We start from the raw sequence: 17,773 nt of genomic DNA, 5'->3' as shown, positions 1-17,773 counted from the left end.
TAAAAAGGAAGAGAAGATCAGGAAGGGAACAGATGGGTGGAAAAGTGCCAAAGACTCACAAAAGGGGAAGGCATCGTTTGGGATAAGATCTTGACAGACTTGAACCCTATCTAACAAAATGAAATTTGATGTAGAGAAAAGTCAAGCCTTAAAACTTAGGCAATTAAAACCAAAGGGACACATATAGTCTGGGTGAAACCAGGCTTAATAACAGGAACTGTGATAGGTATCTTGGGAATCTTAGTGGACAACTAATTAAATATGAGCCAGCCCTGTGCAGTTCTAGCCAAAAAAAGCCCACTGCAATCCTAAATTGCATTAACAGGAGGATACGATCAAGATCCAGGGAGGTAACTAACACCACTGTATAAAGCCTTAGTAAGACCACACCTAGAGTACTGCATAGCAATAGCAATAGCAGTTAAGACTTATATACCGCTTCATAGGGCTTTCGGCCTTCTCTAAGCGGTTTACAGAGAGTCAGCATATTGCCCCCAACAACAATCCGGGTCCTCATTTTACCCACCTCGGAAGGATGGAAGGCTGAGTCAACCCTGAGCCGGTGAGATTTGAACAGCCGAACAGTAGCCTGCAGTGCTGCATTTAACCACTGCGCCACCTCGGCACTATGCATCCAGTTTTGGTCACCACACTATAAAAAAGATGTTGAAACTCTAGAAAAAGTGCAGAGAAGAGCAACAAAGAGGATTAGGGGACTGGAGACTAAAACATATGAAGAACGGTTGCAGGAACTGGGCATGGCTATTCTAGTGAAGAGAAGGACCAGGGGAGACATGATAGCAATCTTCCAATATTTGAGAGAAAGGGGGTCAAACTATTTTCCAAAGCACCTCAAGGCCAGACAAGGAACAATGGATGGAAACCGAACAAGGAGAGATTCAACCTAGAAATAAGGAGAGATTTTCTAACAGCGAGGACAATCAACCCGTGGAACAGAAGTTGCCTTCGGAAGTTGTGGGAGCTTCGTCCCTGGAAGCTTTCAAGAAGAGACTGGACTGCCGTCTGTCAGAAATGGCGTAAGGTCTCCTGCTTGGATGGGAGGGGTTGGACTAGATGACCTACAAGGTCCCTTCCAACTCTTGTTAATCTGCAAAGCACGGAGGGTTTATGACGGCTATTGCGTGAAATCTCTGTACAGGCACTTGGAAAAGGAGGAGGAGAAGAAGAAACCACCAACGCACCTGGTCCAGGTGATCACACTGCACACCTAAACCTGTCTGAACAGGCTCAGTTCAGCTGAGGGGGAAAACCCTGCAACCGTTTTCCCAAAATAAGAGTTGCTTTGAAGGATCTCAAGTGGGCCCCATGTAAACCTTCTCAAATCAGGAGCCTTTCTTGAAGATTCAGCCCATCCTCGACTTACAACCGTTTGTTTAGTGGACTGTTCAAAGATACAACGGCCACTGGGGGGGGAAAAGGGACTTACGGCTCTTTCTCGCGCTGATGACCTTCGCAGCATCCCCCTGTGGCCGTGGGATCAAAATCAAGAGGCTTGGCAGCTGGCATGAACTAATGACGGTTGAAACGTCCCGGGGTCACGTGGCAAGCGAAGTCAGAAGGTCGCAAAAGGGGAAGCCAGATAACACTTGGCAACCGCGTTACTTCACAATGGCGGTGAGTCGTTTAACAGAACTGGGGCAAGAAAGACGGGGTAAGGCTCGCTTAACCACAGAAACGTTGGGTTCCATTATGGTCGTACTTGGAGGACTACCTTGCCTCGGAAAAACTCTCTCTCTCATGGTTTGTTTCGGTGTTCCATCTTGAATATGGTTTCCAAGACGGAGAAGGTACCACAAAGAGATCCAAGCCAGAAGAGTTATAGCCATAGCCCTGCCTCTCTGCAAACGTCCCTGTAGATATTGAGATAATCTCCATCAAAAGGATCAGGTATGAAGGTAGTTGGAGAGAACCTTCTTGGAATCATAGGGCCGGAAGGAATCGTCGGAGACCAAATCTTTGACCAAGGTAGAAGACCTGTGATGGCGGACCTATGCCACAATTGCCACAGTTGGCACGCCGAGAGCCCTCTGTACGGGTATGCAAGCTGTCGCCCCAGCTCCGCTCCACGGCACATGCGCGCATGCCTCCTGGCTAGTTTCCGGGTCTCTGCCACGCATGTTGCGGGGGGTGGGTGGGGGCGCATGTGGGAGATGCCTGTGCATGCAGGGGTGAGGTGCACGTAGGGGGAAAGGGCGCACGGAAGTGGTGCCGTTCACACGCTGCATTATGGGTGCGCGCAGACGCTTTTGGCACTCAGCCACAAAAAGGTTAGCCATCACTATTTTACACCAGTGGTCTCCAACCTTGGCAACTTTAAGACTTGTGAACTTCAACTCCCAGAACTCTGGGAGTTGAAGTCCACATGTCTTAAAGCTGCCAAGGTTGGAGACCACTGCTTTAGACCATCTCGGACAAATGGGTGTCCAATCTTTTTTGGAAAAAAAACCCTCCTGTGATGGAGCATACACAACTGCTCGGCTCTTCAGGATTCACAGGTGTGTTTTCTGGGTGAGCCTTGAGAAGGTTGGCTACTATCTATGTCAGAGATACAGACGTCTCACACCCACAGAGAACATCGTCAGAGTTGGAAGGGACCTTGGAGGTCTTCTAGTCCAACCCTGTTTAGGCAGGACCAGGGACGGCGAACCTTTTCGGCACCGAGTGCCAAAATGGGAACGCACATGGGCGTGTGTGCCAGAAACTGGAAGAGCAGCTACGCACTGGGAATATCTTTTGGTTTCCAGCCTGCGCACGCACACCAGGTGGCTGCTCTTCCCGTTTCTGGCACGCATGTGTACACGAAGACCAGCTGGTCAGTATGCACGCACATGACAGAAACGGGAAGATCATCTTCTCAGTGTGCATGCGCGCTGGCCGGTGCTCTTCCAGTTTCTGCCGTTCCCGTGAAGACCAGCTGGTTGGCGCACCAGAACCCGGAAGAGCAACAGGCAACGGCTCGCGTGCCCCAAGATGACTCTGCATGCCACTTCCGGCACGCGTGCCACAGGTTCACCATCGACTGTTGCTCTGTGTCCTGCTTTTTTATTTTTTATTTTTATTTTTTTCCCCTTCAGGTCACCCTCTGAAGAGGAGAATATGTAAACACAACAACGGTTAGAGTGGATGGAGGGAGGAGTAGAAGGAAAGATAGGAAGGAGAGGAGAAAGGAGAGGAATAGGAGAAAGGGAAAGGCAGAGGAAGAATGGGAGGGAATGTAAGAGTAGGAAAGAGGGGAGGAATGGGAAGAAGAGGGGAAGGGTAAAGGGGAGGAAGGGGAAGGAGAGAAGGGAAAGGAGAGGAGAAAGGAAGGAAGGAGAGGAGAAAGAGAAGAAAGGGGGGTAAGAAGGAGGGAGGGAAGGAGGGAGGGAAGCAAGGAGGGAAGGAAGGAGAGAAGGAGAGAAGAAAGGAGGGAAGGAAGGAGAGAAGAAAGGAGGGAAGGAAGGAGGGAAGGAAGGAATGTAGGAGAGAAGGAAGGGGGGAAGGAAGGAGGAAAGGAAGGGGGAAAGGAAGGAGAGAAGGAGAAAAGAAAGGAGGGAAGGAAGGAGGGAAGGAGAGAAGGAGGGAGGGAAGGAAGGGGAGTAGGAGAGAAGAAACGAGGGAAGGAAAGAGGGAGGGAGGGAAGAAGTAGGACCATTGTAAGATAAGATGGATCTATGGGATGATAAAAAAGCAATCCTCAAGTATATTGTCAACAGTAGGGAAAAATTGTTATAAATACATATTATTAATAACAGTTATGAGATCATATAATTGTGAATGTATATATAAAATTGATAAAATAAAACAAATAAATAAATAAAAAAGAAATTTTTTATCTATGTTGTCTGATGTAGCACCTTGGTCCTGGGGAAACGTTGTTTCGTTTCACTGTGTACTATACTGCATATTGTTGAAATGACAATAAAACTTGACTTGACTTGAGGTTGCTTCCCTCCTTAATTAATCTCCATCCATTGTTGCTTGTCCTGCGCTCATGTGCCTTGGAGAATAGTTTGACTCCCTCTTCTTTGTGGCAGCCACTGAGATATTGGAAGACTGCTATCATGTCTCCCCTAATCCTTCTTTTCATTAAACTAGACATACCCAGTTCCTGCAACCGTTCTTCATGTGTTTTAGCCTCCAGTCCCCTAATCCTCTTTCTTGCTCTTCTCTGCACTCGTTCCAGATTGCAGATTGTCCTCCACTTACGACAGTTTATTTAATGACCGTTCAGTTACAACAGCATTGAAAAATGTGACTTACAACCATTTTCCCGCAGTTATGATCTTTGCAGCATCCCCCACCATTATGTGATCAAAATTCAGAGCCTTGGCAACTGGTTCATACTTACGACGGTTGCAGCGTCCCGCAATCATGTCATCAGGTTTTTTTTTTGCGACCTTCTAATAAGCAAAGTCAACAGGGAAGCCCGATTCACTTAACAACCAGCTTTTACTAACTTACCCACCACAGCGATTCACTTAACAAATGTGGCCACAAATGTCATAAAATGGTGCAAAATTCAATCAATCCTCACTTAACAACATAAATGTGGGGCTCAATTGGGGTCGTACGTCAAGGACTACCTATAAAACTTGCCTACAATGCTGGGGGGGTGGTTGGGTGGTTCTTTCATTAAGTTCTAACCAGGCCAGAACCTGGTTTGTCCTGAAATTTCACAAGACCAAGAATCTCTGTGACTTTTATTTACATCCAGTGGCGGGAGATGCTCTCTCTCTCACTGGTATCTTACCTCAATGAAAGTGTTCAGTGTGGCATTTGTTGGGTTGTGGGTTATCAGGAACCTCATGTTCTTGTAGCACACTTCCACAGGGGCAGGCCTGTTCATGCGCGCCATGGTGGAGACAAGCAGAGGTGGCCTCTTGAGAAAAAAAACCAATTGCAAATCCAAAACGGGACCAAGTGTCGAGAGCCGGACCAGACTCTCTCCTTTCCCGCCTTCACAATCAACACAAACGTTGTGCAAATAGGATAACGCTGGATTCTCTAAAATCCTCGAATTTTTTTAAAAAAGGGACCCTGTGCTTGAGACTGAGTAATACTTGTTTTCCTTTTTTTTAAAAAAAAAAATCCGTAGTGTGCAATTTTAAGTAGTCGTCCTTCAGTGCTGCCCAACTTCCCTTCTTAGTTCTCCACTTCTTCTTCTCCTCCTCCTCCTCTTCCTCACAAAGGCCTCTGCATTCAGCGAACGCGCTGGTGTTATCTCGCAGGCTTTCACGTTACCCCATCTGGATATGTGAAATATTTGGGGGCAGCGAGAGGAGCCCGGGGCAGCTCAGAATTGGGTAAGTAAAAGCTTCCCGCGGACTGCAACAGCCATCCACGGGGTCTCTGAATGGTGAAGCCCAAGGGGCTCTAGGAGGCCAGGTTTGGGCGGGACACTGTCCTCTTTCAACGGGAGGGATGCTGTGCGTGGCAGTGCTCAAAAGTGCGCCCAGCCCCCTCCATAAATCCACAGGCGATCAGCATGCAGGACGATCTGGAAGGAGAAAAAGAGACATTTCGGTTAGCACCAGGATTCTACCCAATGGTTTCTAGGTTGCGAAAGGGGTTCAAGCAGACAATCGTATACATTTAGGACCTGTGTGTCAAAAAAACAACAACAACAACAGAAAATGCATAACTCAGAATAGAATAAAAGAGTTGGAAGGCACCTTGGAGGTCTTCTAGTCCAACCTCCTGCCTAGACAGGAAATTCTCCTCCACTTCAGACAAATGGCTATCCAATCTCTTCTTAAAAAACTTCCAATATTGGAGAATTCTCCTGCCTCCTCCTGTAGAGGGCGCTTTTTTAGAGGCTTTTTTAAACAGTTAAGCAGAGTCATCCACGGTGACTCTGGCAGCAACTAGCCCAGCCTGACCTCAGCTCTTGCCTTTTTCCTTTTACATTTTTTTTTTCTTTCCATGATGGCAGGCAAGAGCAGAGTTGAAATCCCCTCTGAAACAGCTGGAAAAGGTACGTGTGGGTCGGAGGGAGGAATTAAAACCATCCTCCTGGTGCAACTTTGTGTGTGTGTGTGAGAGAGAGGGGGGAGGGAGGGAGGAAGGAGGGGAAGGGAGAAGAAAAAGAAAGAAGCTTATTTAGCAAAGGAGAAAAACAAATGCTGTTGCTTTAAATCGGAACTGAGCATGCCTGGCTGTGGAATTCTGGGAGTTGAAGTCCACAAGTCTAAAAACATTGCTGCCTCACCAGCCGTAAACCTCACTGCATGTCACTGGTTCTACCTGTTGTGGTCCGTCAGTGGCCAGCAGAGCTGGTAGCAGTTTCGGGCAGCGAGGAAGTTGGGGAGGAACATGGGCCAGTCCTGGAGGCTGGGGAAGGTTCATACAAGGGCGCTGCGTTGGAGGTAGAGAGGGGATGGAGGCCATCTGGCAGTTCTCAACTGCCTTCAAAGCTAGACAGCAATGAGGCAGAGGAACAGCTGGAGCCTGTTCCCAGTGTGCGCATGCGCAGAGCTGCCAGAAGAAAAGAACAGCGTAGAAATCAGGGTCGACTTGGGAGTAAAGCCACAGATGGACAGTGAATGGCCCCTCCCATAGGAAATAAAAGAGGAGCGAAAGGGGAGTGGCCTTTGCAGGAAACAATTCGTTCGTTTCAGGAGTGTGAAGATCTGTCCATGAATCTCAGAGACTCTGTGCCCAGTCTTTCCTTGCACAGCACCTCGTTTGGAAAATATTTAAATGGCAGCTTTCCCAGCTAGATTAGGTCTGTGGTCATAAATTCACCTTTGAAAGACTGTTTGCCAGGCCTTTGCTGAATGTGAATGAGAGGAATTCACATTTGTTTAATAAAAGGGGTTTTGTCGGGACCAGGAAATCTGCTTCATGCTTTTTGGGGAAGCCTAGGTCTGGACACTACCATCACAGTATGGGACATGTGAGGTCATAATAGAGAACAGGGGAAGGGGCACCCTCCCTCTAACCCTCAAGGCTCCCCCCCTTCCCCGGGCAAACCAAGGTAATTCAAGGAATGGGACAACGATTTTTAGAACCAAGGAGGTCCAAAGGGACTAGAAACATGACTGAAGGTTAAAGTTGACCTTTTAGAAAGCCTGGTGATTTGGGTCCTCTTTAATTTGATTGTGTAAATGAGCCTTAGAGCAGGCCAGGTCTTGGAGGAACACTAGAAGCTCCCTTAGATCAAACCAGCCCATGTTATTAAGACCTCAGGGCCTTTCTTGTCATACAGCTGGTTAACCGGTCTTCACAGCTGGAATGCGCAAATCAGCCACAGATTCAGGACTGCCAGATGTTGACTTTAAGTCCTGGAAAATTACCAGCACCTGCTCTGCAAAGAATTACAGAAAGACCAACTATCAAGTAAGCGATTCCCCAACCACGAAATTGCCACAGTAAAACAGCCCAACCAAAGAATTCCCTAAGCCACCAAGAGAGGCAAGATACCAGAATATAAATCTGGTAACAAACACTACTCCTTTACTAGCACAGATGTTACCTAGTTGGGTAATGAAACGTCTGCAACAAAACAAGCCAGCACAGAGAGCACCAGGGGACCCTAATTACAGAAAGGCTTGAGGTACCCCCATATTTCCAGCAAATCTGACATAAAGAGTTTCAGCCAAAAGCGTTAATGCAATTGTAGGGATAAACCAGGAACAGAACTGAGATTGTTATTTCTCTACCTGAAAGCAGGACAAGAAACGATGGATGGAAACTAATACAGGGGAGAAGCAACTTGGAATTAAGGAGAAACTTCCTAAAAGGGAGGACAATTAACCACCGGAACAGCTTGCCACCAGAAGTTGTGGGTGCTCCAGCACTGGAGGTTTTTAAGGAGAGACTAGACAGCCGTTTCCCTGGAATGGTATAGAGTTCCCTGCCTAGGCAGGGGGTTGGACTAGAAGACCTCCAGGTTTCCTCCAATTTCCCATGCTGCCTGGGGAATTCTGGGATTTGAAGTCCACAAGTCTTAAAGTTGCCACGGTTAGACATTCTTGCCTTAAGGAGAGGGAAAAATAGTGTCTAAACCAAATACGATGAAGATCTTTGCAAAAGAGAAGAATGGTGTGGTGGCCGAGAGGTGGAGCTCTTGCCTCACTATCAGGAGTCTGTGAGTTCAATCCTAGGTAGAAGCAGATAGCTCTCTCTCCGAGCACAATGGGAATATATTTGCTGAACAAAACTCCGCATCGGCCAGAGGAAGGGCATCCGGCCATTAAACGCCGACTTCCGGACAGAGAGTCTTCTGGACAGAGTGTCTTCCAGCAGCCGGCCCACCATAGAGAGCACTCCTAGAGCGGCCGATGCTGGAGGACTCGGCAGCGGAGTTTTGGAGTTTGGAAGTTATGCTCAGAGCGTGGCGGCGGCGGTGCCCTGGTAGAGCTTGCGTGGTCACCTCATGGCTGCTTCGCCCCTGAGGCTGTGCCCGGCTCTTCGGGAGCCCGCTCGCAAGGGAGCAGCCACCCAGCAGCTCCCCCCTCCGGCCAGGCAGAACACCACTCCCCAATCTAGCGGTATCCTGAAGGCGGCAAGCAACGTGAGCGCCTTTCCCTCCCCCCTCCCATGGCTTGGCTCCTTCGGGATACCGCTAGGTCGGTGAGCGGTGCTCTGCCTGTCCGGAGGGGGGGGGGTATTTTCGGGGGGGGGGGGGGCTTATATTAGATTAGATTTGTTTTATTTATATGCTGCCCTTTTCCGGGAGGGACTCAGGGCGGCGAACAACTCAAAAGGGGAAAGGGGAAACATAGAACACAATACAAATAGTTAAAATAGCCAAGAATCACACAACCACACAGGTCGAGAGGGGAGGGGAACTCATCAACCCCAGGCCTGCCGGCAAAGCCAGGTTTTGACGGCTTTCCGGAAGGCCTGGAGAGAGGTGAGGGCCCACACGAAAAATGTGGCAAGGCGTTAGTTCCGGGACAGGTCATATTTTCAGGGAAACATGGCATTGAAATCTATGTTGAAAAGGTACCCTAGAAAAAAATATCCCACAGCTTTGGGGGGTGGGGGGGACATCAACAACAGAAGCAGATGCAGATCATTAAGGAATAGAACAGAATATATAGAGCACAGGGTTGAATTGCGGCATTTTGGGCGATTTCCGAGTCTTTAGTTTATGTACTTGGAGTGCACTGATGAGGTTACCTAGTTGGGTGATGAAATGTCTGCAGGCAAACAGTCAAGCATGGCTGGCTGGGGAATTCTGGGAGCTGAAGTCCACTGGTCTTAAAAGTTGCCAAGCTTGGAAATCCATGCCTTAAGGAGAGGGAGCTGTCAAGAATCACGAGAATGTGTAACTTTTGTTTGATGAACTAATTAAAAAAAATGAAATAAATTGTGGTCCGGGGCTACCTGTCTACAGTTTTCAGTTATGTACCTAGCCAGCAAGGAGAGATTACAGAGGTAGTGGAGAAATCTCACTCTGCAGACACAAAGATATTTCCACTGCGACTGATAATCCCTGAGAAGCACATGACTTAATCTGGTATTAAAAAGTCTCTTCTCATCCTGTTCTGAACCCAAGGCACGAGGCGGCCCAAAAGGGAACGCAGCACGAACTCTGTAATACGCTTAACAGCATCGCAAGGAAGGCTCATTACGGGAATTTATCAAGGATTTATCAACACAACTTTGAACTTTTGGCTGTTTGGCCTAAACTTGGTGGAACCCCAAATTTAACTGAGATTGGCTTCCTTCCTTCCCTCCCTCCCTGTCTCTCCTCTCCCTCCCTCTGTTCCTTCTCTCTCTCTCTCTCCTCTCATTTTTCCTTCTTTCCTCCTCCCTGTTCCTTCCTTCCCTCTTCTCTCCCTCCCTGTTCCTTCTCTCTCTCATGTCTCCTCCCTCCCTCCATCTCTCCCTCTTTCTTTCCCTCTCCCACTGTTCCTTCTCTCTCTCTCTCCTCTCATGTCTCCTTCCTGCCCCCCTCTTCCTTCCTTCTCTCTCTTTTCTCCCTCCCTCCCTTCGGTAGTCTTCCGTTCAAACTTACAACAGCCTTGAAAGATGTGACTTATGACCATTTTTCACACTTATGACCGCTGTAGCAATCCCATGGTCACTGATCCAAATTCAGAGCTTTGGGAACTGACGCATATTTATGACCGCTGTAGGGTCCCGGGGGTCACATGATCCACTTTTGTGACCTGCCTAAAGCGGGACTAGAATTCACAATCGCCTAGTGACGGGTCAAAAATTCAACCAGTTCTCATGCCTCAGGAAAGACTAGAACTCACAGCTGCCTGGTGATTGGCCCAAAAAGTCACCCAACCAGCTTTCCTGCCTAAAGCGGGACTAGAATTCACAATCACCTAGTGACGGGTCAAAAATTCAACCAGTTTTCACGCCTCAGGAAAGACTAGAACTCACAGTTGCCTGATGAATGGCCTCCAAAGTCACCCAACCAGCTTTCCTGCCTAAGGTGGGACTATAATTCACAGTCGCCTAGTGACGGGTCAAAAATTCAACCAGTTTTCACGCCTCAGGAAAGACTAGAACTCACAGTTGCCTGATAAATGGCCTCCAAAGTCACCCAACCAGCTTTCCTGCCTAAGGTGGGACTATAATTCACAGTCGCATAGTGACGGGTCAAAAATTCAACCAGTTTTCACGCCTCAGGAAAGACTAGAACTCACAGTTGCCTGATGAATGGCCTCCAAAGTCACCCAACCAGCTTTCCTGCCTAAGGCGGGACTATAATTCACAGTCGCCTAGTGATGGGTCAAAAATTCAACCAGTTTTCACGCCTCAGGAAAGACTAGAACTCACAGTTGCCTGATGAATGGCCTCCAAAAAGTCACCCAACCAGCTTTCCTGCCTAAGGTGGGACTATAATTCACAGTCGCCTAGTGATGGGTCAAAAATTCAACCAGTTTTCACGCCTCAGGAAAGACTAGAACTCACAGTTGCCTGATGAATGGCCTCCAAAGTCACCCAACCAGCTTTCCTGCCTAAGGCGGGACTATAATTCACAGTCGCCTAGTGACGGGTCAAAAATTCAACCAGTTTTCACACCTCAGGAAAGACTAGAACTCACAGTCGCCTGATAAATGGCCTCCAAAGTCACCCAACCAAGCTTTCCTGCCTAAGGCGGGACTATAATTCAAATCGCCTAGTGACGGGTCAAAAACTCAACCAGTTTTCACGCCTCAGGAAAGACTAGAACTCACAGTTGCCTGATGAATGGCCTCCAAAGTCACCCAACCAAGCTTTCCTGCCTAAGGCGGGACTATAATTCAAATCGCCTAGTGACGGATCAAAAATTCAACCTGTTTTCACGCCTCAGGGAAGACTAGAACTCAGTCGCCTAATGAATGGCCCCAAAAATCACCCAACCAGCTTTCCTACCCAAATCTTGTAAAAACATTCCTCCCCCACTCTGCTTGTTTTCCTCACGACAACAACCCTGTGAGGTGGCTTCGGCTGAGAGGGACTGGCCCAAAGTCACCCGGTTGTTAAATGAATGCACGTTAAGTTGAGGGCTACCTATATTAGCCCGAAAGGTGCTTTTTTTCCTCAGGAGACAATGGGACTTTCTTGTTTTTTCTTTTTCTTTTGAAGACATTTTGCTTCTCATCCAATTTCAGCTGTGACTGGACTGTGGGGAACAGAAGGATTGATATTCCTTGCAGACAGCTGGTCATTTGCATCCTTTGAGGGCAGGGGTGTCAAACTGGATTTCTTTGAGGGCCAGATCAGCATTGTAGTTCTCCTCCGTGGGCCAGCCGTGGGGGATGATGGGGAGATGGGATGGACGTTCTCCCACAGCCTGTTTTCGGCCTCCATGGCCTCCTGCAGCACTCTGCTGGCTGAAAACGGGCCATTGGAAGGCCTCACGCCCTCCGCCCCTCTCGTGGCCCGTTTCGGCACAGCGGGCCAATCCCCTGATATTTCTAGGCCTGGCCCGCGGGCCGGATCTAAGCACCTTGTGGGCCGCCTCTGGCCCACGGGCCTTGAATGCCACACACCCTTGTTTTAGAGGTTCGTTGAAGCACTTGGGAGGTTTATCTCTGTCCTCAGGGTCCCCTGAGTGGTGCAAATGGTTCCTGTAGTCTGCAGTTGTTTTCCCTCAGGAAATCCATTCCTACTCCCACACCATTCGAATGGTCTTCATCCCAAATTGTATACCTCCTAAAATTCTCTGGAGATTCTCAAGTCATCCAGGTCATGGTTGTCCCAAAGACAATCTCTACAGACTTTTAGCTGTATCAAGACCCCAAAAACATATCCTTGAAGACCAAGAAGTTCTCTGAGGAATGGCTCCAATATGGAGTCCGAAAGCTTGAAAGAACAAAACTTCTCAAACCCACTCAAGATTTGATCATGTATTACAGTTGCTTCCATTCACAAGACCTCCAAAATATGAAGGTGAATCCGTGAATCCCTTCCAGAAGACCACCAAGAAGGCATTCAGATAGTCCTCGACTTACAACCGTTCGAAATTACAACGGCACTGAAAAAAAGAGACTTATGACCATTTTTCACCCTCATCACCGCTGCATCATCCCCACAGTGACGTGACCAAAATTTGGATGGTTGGCAGCTGACTCATATTTATGACGGTCGCAGTGGCCCGGGGGGCGGGGGGTGTAACGTGACCACCCCCGTTAGCGACCTTCAGACAAGCAAAGTCCACCGGGGGTGGGAGGGGAAGAGAGCCAGATTCACTTAACAACCATGTGGCTAATTTAACAACTGCAGGGATTCGCCTAACAAACGTGGCGGAAAATGTTGTAAAATGGGGGGGCTCAAAACTCACTTAACAAATTTCTCGCTTAGCAACATAAATTCTGGGCTCTGTTGTGGTCGTAAGGCGAGGACTATGTGTACCTCTAAGCACAGTTTTATTTTTTAATAAAGGGGTTTTATTTTGGATGCAAACTTGGCTGCCCTACGCATTTCCTCACAAGTACTTACAACAATTCATTTAGTGACAGTTCAAAGTTACAACGGCACTGAGAAAAGAGACAGACGACCATTTTCCACACTTATAAATCATGCAATCCCCTTTTACGACCTTCTCACAAGCAACGGGGAATCCCGATTCGCTTAACAACCGAGTCACCAACTTAACAACTGCAGTGAATCTCTTCACCAGCGTGTCAAGAAAAGTCATAAAACCGGGGGAGGGAAACTCACTTAACCAGTTGCTCACTTAGTAACCTAAATTCTGGGGTTCAACTGTGGTCATAAATCAAGGACTTCCTGTTAAGAGAACAGCTCATTTTCTTTTTTAAAAAAATAAATTATTTATTTATTTATTTATTTTCAAAACAAACATATATTGTAAAAAGTATATCAGCTGGTTACAAAAAGCTTTTGTGCATCTCTTCCACCGTCATCAAATATAATTCATATCAATTCAAATATCTTAACTCAAATATTTACTATATTGACATCATCATACCTCCACTTTTATTTGACTACAGTTATTTAAACATCCTTCATCCTTAAGTATACCAAGATTCAATCCATAACCACATGCTGGCATTTCATTTACTTATTTATAAAATCCTCCATTAACATTAAGTCCTCATATCCTGTTTTAGCTAAACATCCATAATATTTAATACCAAAGTTTTCTAATCCTCCATGTATATAATTTATTATCATTATCCTTTCTTTATTTAACTATATCCTATATCATAGCATTTTCCCCCTATTAGTTAAAATTTAACTCTATATAGTTTTGTTTTTTAATTTTTTGTTTTTTTAATTTTTAATTTTTTAATTTTGTTTTTTAATTTTTAATTAAATGGTCCTTATCCCCGTCAGGCCTGGGGATAAGGACCATTACCCCGCCCGAATGGTGTATGCATGTTGTGTATTATTTTATTATGTGTCGTTGTCTTAGTATTGTATTGTATTGTATTCCCCTTTCCCTGGTTTCTGTGAGCCGCCCTGAGTCCCCTCAGGGAAAAGGGCGGCCTACAAATAAAATCAATTCCAATTCCAATTCCAATTATTATTGTTATTAATAATCTTTATATATAGTCCAAAAATATTTCTAACCTTCCCTTCTCATATCCAATTATTACTTATCATAACAGCTCAACATTATATACATTACTATCATTATCAATTTTTATTTAACTATACCTATTACCAATGGATTTAACTAAGTTTAGCTAATTTTAAATTATACTCTTCCATCTATCAACCTGTATCTCTCCAATAACAGAACAGTCTTATATCTGCTGCCATTTGTGGATCCGATTCTCCAAACATCTTTTTGAACAAAAAATCTCATTTTCGAGGGAACAACCTACAAATTTAACAACCGCAGTGAATCCCTTAAGCGTGTCGAGAAACGCCATCAAATGGGGGAGGACGGGGAGAAACTCGCTTAACCGATTTCTCACTTAGCGACATAAATCCTGACCTCAACCGCGGCCGTAAGTTGAGGACTTTCCTGCCAAGAGAACACCTAATTTAGGAGCGAAACGATCAACTTGAGAGACCGCCTGCTGCCAATTACCTCCAACAGACCCATTAGATCTCACAGGGTTGGCCTCCTCCGGGTGCCATCTACCAGCCAATGCCACCTGGCTATTACCCGGGGGAGGGCCTTCTCTGTGGCAGCTCCGGCCCTCTGGAACGAACTCCCCGCAGGGATTCGGACCCTCACCTCTCTCCAGGCCTTCCGAAAAGCCGTCAAAACCTGGCTTTGCCGGCAGGCCTGGGGGTGATGAGTTCCCCTCCCCTCTCGACATGTATGGTTGTGCGACTGTTGTTTACTTTTATTATTTGTATTTTGTCTTTCTATGTTCCCCTTTTTCCCCCTTGAATTGTTCGCCGCCCTGAGTCCTCCCGGAGAAGGGCGGCATACAAATAATAAAATTGCAATTCTAATTCTAACTTTCAAGGACCCAGAAAGACTCCAGAGAGAAACTTCATCTCCGAGCGTTGGGAGAAAAATCCCTCTAAAACGATTGTGCTATTTTGGGTACAATATTCTCACTTGGCAAAGCAGGTACGAAATTAAGAACTAGAGATTGAATAACCAGAATGTGCAAGCAAGAAAGGAGGGGGGGGGAGAGAAATCTCTCTACGCCTTACCTGAATGTCCAGAGCTTCCCAGGCGACAGATATAAAAGCACACAATACCATCCAGGGTTTTTTTTGGGAGGGTGGGTGGGGAATAAAATAAAGAAAAGCAGAACGAGCTGCAATTCCTCGTGCTCCCAAGGAGCACAATTGTTATGGACAGACTATTCTTAAAACTTCTGAGGTCACCTTCCCTCTTCCTGCCAAGCTGGTTTGGTCATTTCCTCGGAGGAGGAACGCGTCTTTCTCCTTCTGGGTTTTTAACTTTCCTTCTGATACCGGAGGGACGCTCTCGGTTGCAACCGAAAACCTGTCTGTGCGTGACACCAGGACGGACAAGAATATGCCTGCGTGTGCAAACTCCCGAAAGCTTTCGACACACTTAAGGAGGCAAGCCAGAAGCAAGCACGAGAGAGTTAGGGAGATCCCTCCTCCAGAAAGGGATGGGTGTGCCGGGCATCGTCAGCGGACAATTTCCTCTTCTTTTCCACCCTGAAAGTGTCACGCTGACAGAGAGAGACAGACGTCCGCACATCAGAAAGCTAATAAAATCAAAAAGAGGCTTTAGCCAAAACCCACGTGAGAAGCTGGCTGACTAAAGGAACCATGAGGCACAACACACGATGTTCCTTGAACGACAATGCCTTGGACTGTCAGGCGAGGCAGTCAAAAAGACAGAGGAATATTTTAGTTTCGGATAAATAACTACAGGTAGTTGTCACTTACAACCATCTGTTTAGTGAATGTTACAATGCGGTGAAAAAAAGGGGACTTTTGAATATAAACTAATTGGCATTCATTAAAATGAATTTTTGTTTCGTATAGCTCTCAAAAAATTAACAATAGTTAATATATATTAATCGTTTCTGTATGTCCGTGGAGATTCCACACCCATCGTCCAATCTGTGAAAATCCCCCACCATCCAAGCTGAAGAAGCTTCTTGGATGAGAAGCGAAAGGAGGAGGAGGAAAAGGAGGAAGAGAAGGAAAGGAGGAGGAAGAGGAAGAGAAAGAGGAGGAGAAAGAGGAGGAAGAGGAAGAGAAGGAAGAGAAAGTGGAGGAGGAGGAGGAGGAGAAAGGAGGTTAGGAAGAAGAAGAAGGAGGAGGAGGAGAAGAAGAAGAAGAAAACAGGAGGAGGAAGAGGAAGAGAAAGAGGAGGAGAAAGAGGAGGAAGAGGAAGAGAAGGAAGAGAAAGTGGAGGAGGAGGAGGAGGAGAAAGAAGGAGAAGGAGGTTAGGAAGAAGAAGAAGGAGGAGGAGGAGGAGGAGAAGAAGAAAACAGGAGGAGGAAGAGGAAGAGAAAGAGGAGAAAGAGGAGGAAGAGGAAGAGAAGGAAGAGAAAGTGGAGGAGGAGGAGGAGAAAGAAGGAGAAGGAGGTTAGGAAGAAGAAGGAGGAGGAGGAGGAGAAGAAGAAGAAGAAAACAGGAGGAGGAAGAGGAAGAGAAAGAGGAGGAGAAAGAGGAGGAAGAGAAAGTGGAGGAGGAGGAGGAGGAGAAAGAAAGAGAAGGAGGTTAGGAAGAAGAAGAAGGAGGAGGAGGAGGAGGAGAAGAAGAAGAAAACAGGAGGAGGAAGAGGAAGAGAAAGAGGAGGAGAAAGAGGAGGAAGAGGAAGAGAAGGAAGAGAAAGTGGAGGAGGAGGAGGAGAAAGAAGGAGGTTAGGAAGAAGAAGAAGGAGGCGGAGGAGGAGGAGAAGAAAACAACTCCAGTTGCCTCTTTTGGGACAACCATTTGCAGAACATAAACCTTTCTGGCAAACCCCAAAACTTCGTTTTCTCTATCCCAAGCATAAAGTCCAGAAAGAGTTTCCAAACAACTGCAGTGATGCACTGAACAGATTGTAAACGGGGACAAAAGTTACTTAACAACTGTCTTCCTTAGCAAGAGAAATTTTGAGCTAAATTGTGGTTGCAAGTGAAATCCAACCCCCCCCCCCAAAAAACCCCTAAAAAGTAATCCCTGTAGAAAACGAGCTTGCTAAACATCTGGGCCACTTTCAGTCTCCCCTGCCTCGGTTTTACCTTTTGCATGAAGAAAAGAACTTCCTGCTCGGCCGAGCGCCTTTCGCAGCCAGCTTTTCAGCTGTTCCCCTCTGGCTGGATTCCCTTCCGAGAAGCCAAGCTGCTGGTGTGATCTGCTCAAAAGCTCGTTTTGCAATGCCTACCTTCCTCTGGGTCACAGGCTGCTAAGCGCTATGTGGCCGCGGCCTCAAAATAGAACATACGCATGTAAATATATGCAGGAGAGGGCAGGTTTTTGGCAAGCCGATGAAGCAAAGGGGATGCGCAGGGAAGCCGTCGTCGCAACTGTGTATGCCACACAACTGAATCACGAACCAGTCGGACGTGTTTTAGCTTAGAGGGTCCTTTACGAAACTGAAGAAGTGTCACTTTCTTCAGTGGGTGGCATGAAAGAGTGAGAGAAAGCAAGGAAGGAAGAGAGAGAGAGAGAGAGAGAGAGAGAAGGAAGGGAGGGAAAGAAAGAAAAAAGGAAAAGGAAAAAAGAAGAAAAGAGAAAGGAAGGAAGGAAGAGGGAGAGAGAGAGAAGGGAGGGAAAGAAAGAAAAAAGGACAAAAGAAAAAGAAGAAAAGATAAAGGAAGGAAGGAAGAGGGAGGGAGAGAGAGAGAGAAGGAAGGAAAAGAAAGAAAAAAGGAAAAGAAAAAAAGAAAGAAAAAAGAAAAGAGAAAGGAAGGAAGGAAGAGGGAGAGAGAGAGAGAAGGAAGGGAGGGAAAGAAAGAAAAAAGGAAAAGGAAAA

The 17,773-nt window shown here is 46.7% G+C and overlaps 1 protein-coding gene across 3 annotated transcripts in view; it reads right to left on the bottom strand.

Annotated features, from left to right (window-relative positions):
• Window positions 1-17,773, bottom strand: part of PTP4A3 (protein tyrosine phosphatase 4A3) — a 63,381-nt gene that overhangs the window by 10,139 nt on the left and 35,469 nt on the right. Inside the window, exons 1-2 of one of the 3 annotated variants that reach the window (XM_087706634.1) lie at window positions 17,040-17,193; window positions 4,754-5,500 (exon numbers count right to left, since the gene is read on the bottom strand). In XM_087706634.1, the coding sequence (XP_087562760.1) occupies window positions 4,754-4,858 (105 nt within the window). In that variant the 5' untranslated portion in view covers window positions 4,859-5,500; window positions 17,040-17,193. Of the gene's footprint in view, window positions 1-4,753; window positions 5,501-15,036; window positions 15,329-17,039; window positions 17,194-17,773 lie in introns of those variants that run through there. The other 2 variants (XM_087706637.1, XM_087706635.1) reach the window with 2 other exon arrangements.

Source organism: Thamnophis sirtalis, unplaced genomic scaffold (assembly GCF_051295495.1).
Source record: "Thamnophis sirtalis isolate CommonGarterSnake01/CBP01778 unplaced genomic scaffold, rThaSir2_p1.2 scaffold_2, whole genome shotgun sequence".
NCBI lineage: Eukaryota > Metazoa > Chordata > Lepidosauria > Squamata > Natricidae > Thamnophis > Thamnophis sirtalis.
The sequence above is the reverse complement of the archived record's forward strand: the minus strand, read 5'-3'. Positions and strand labels throughout refer to the sequence as shown.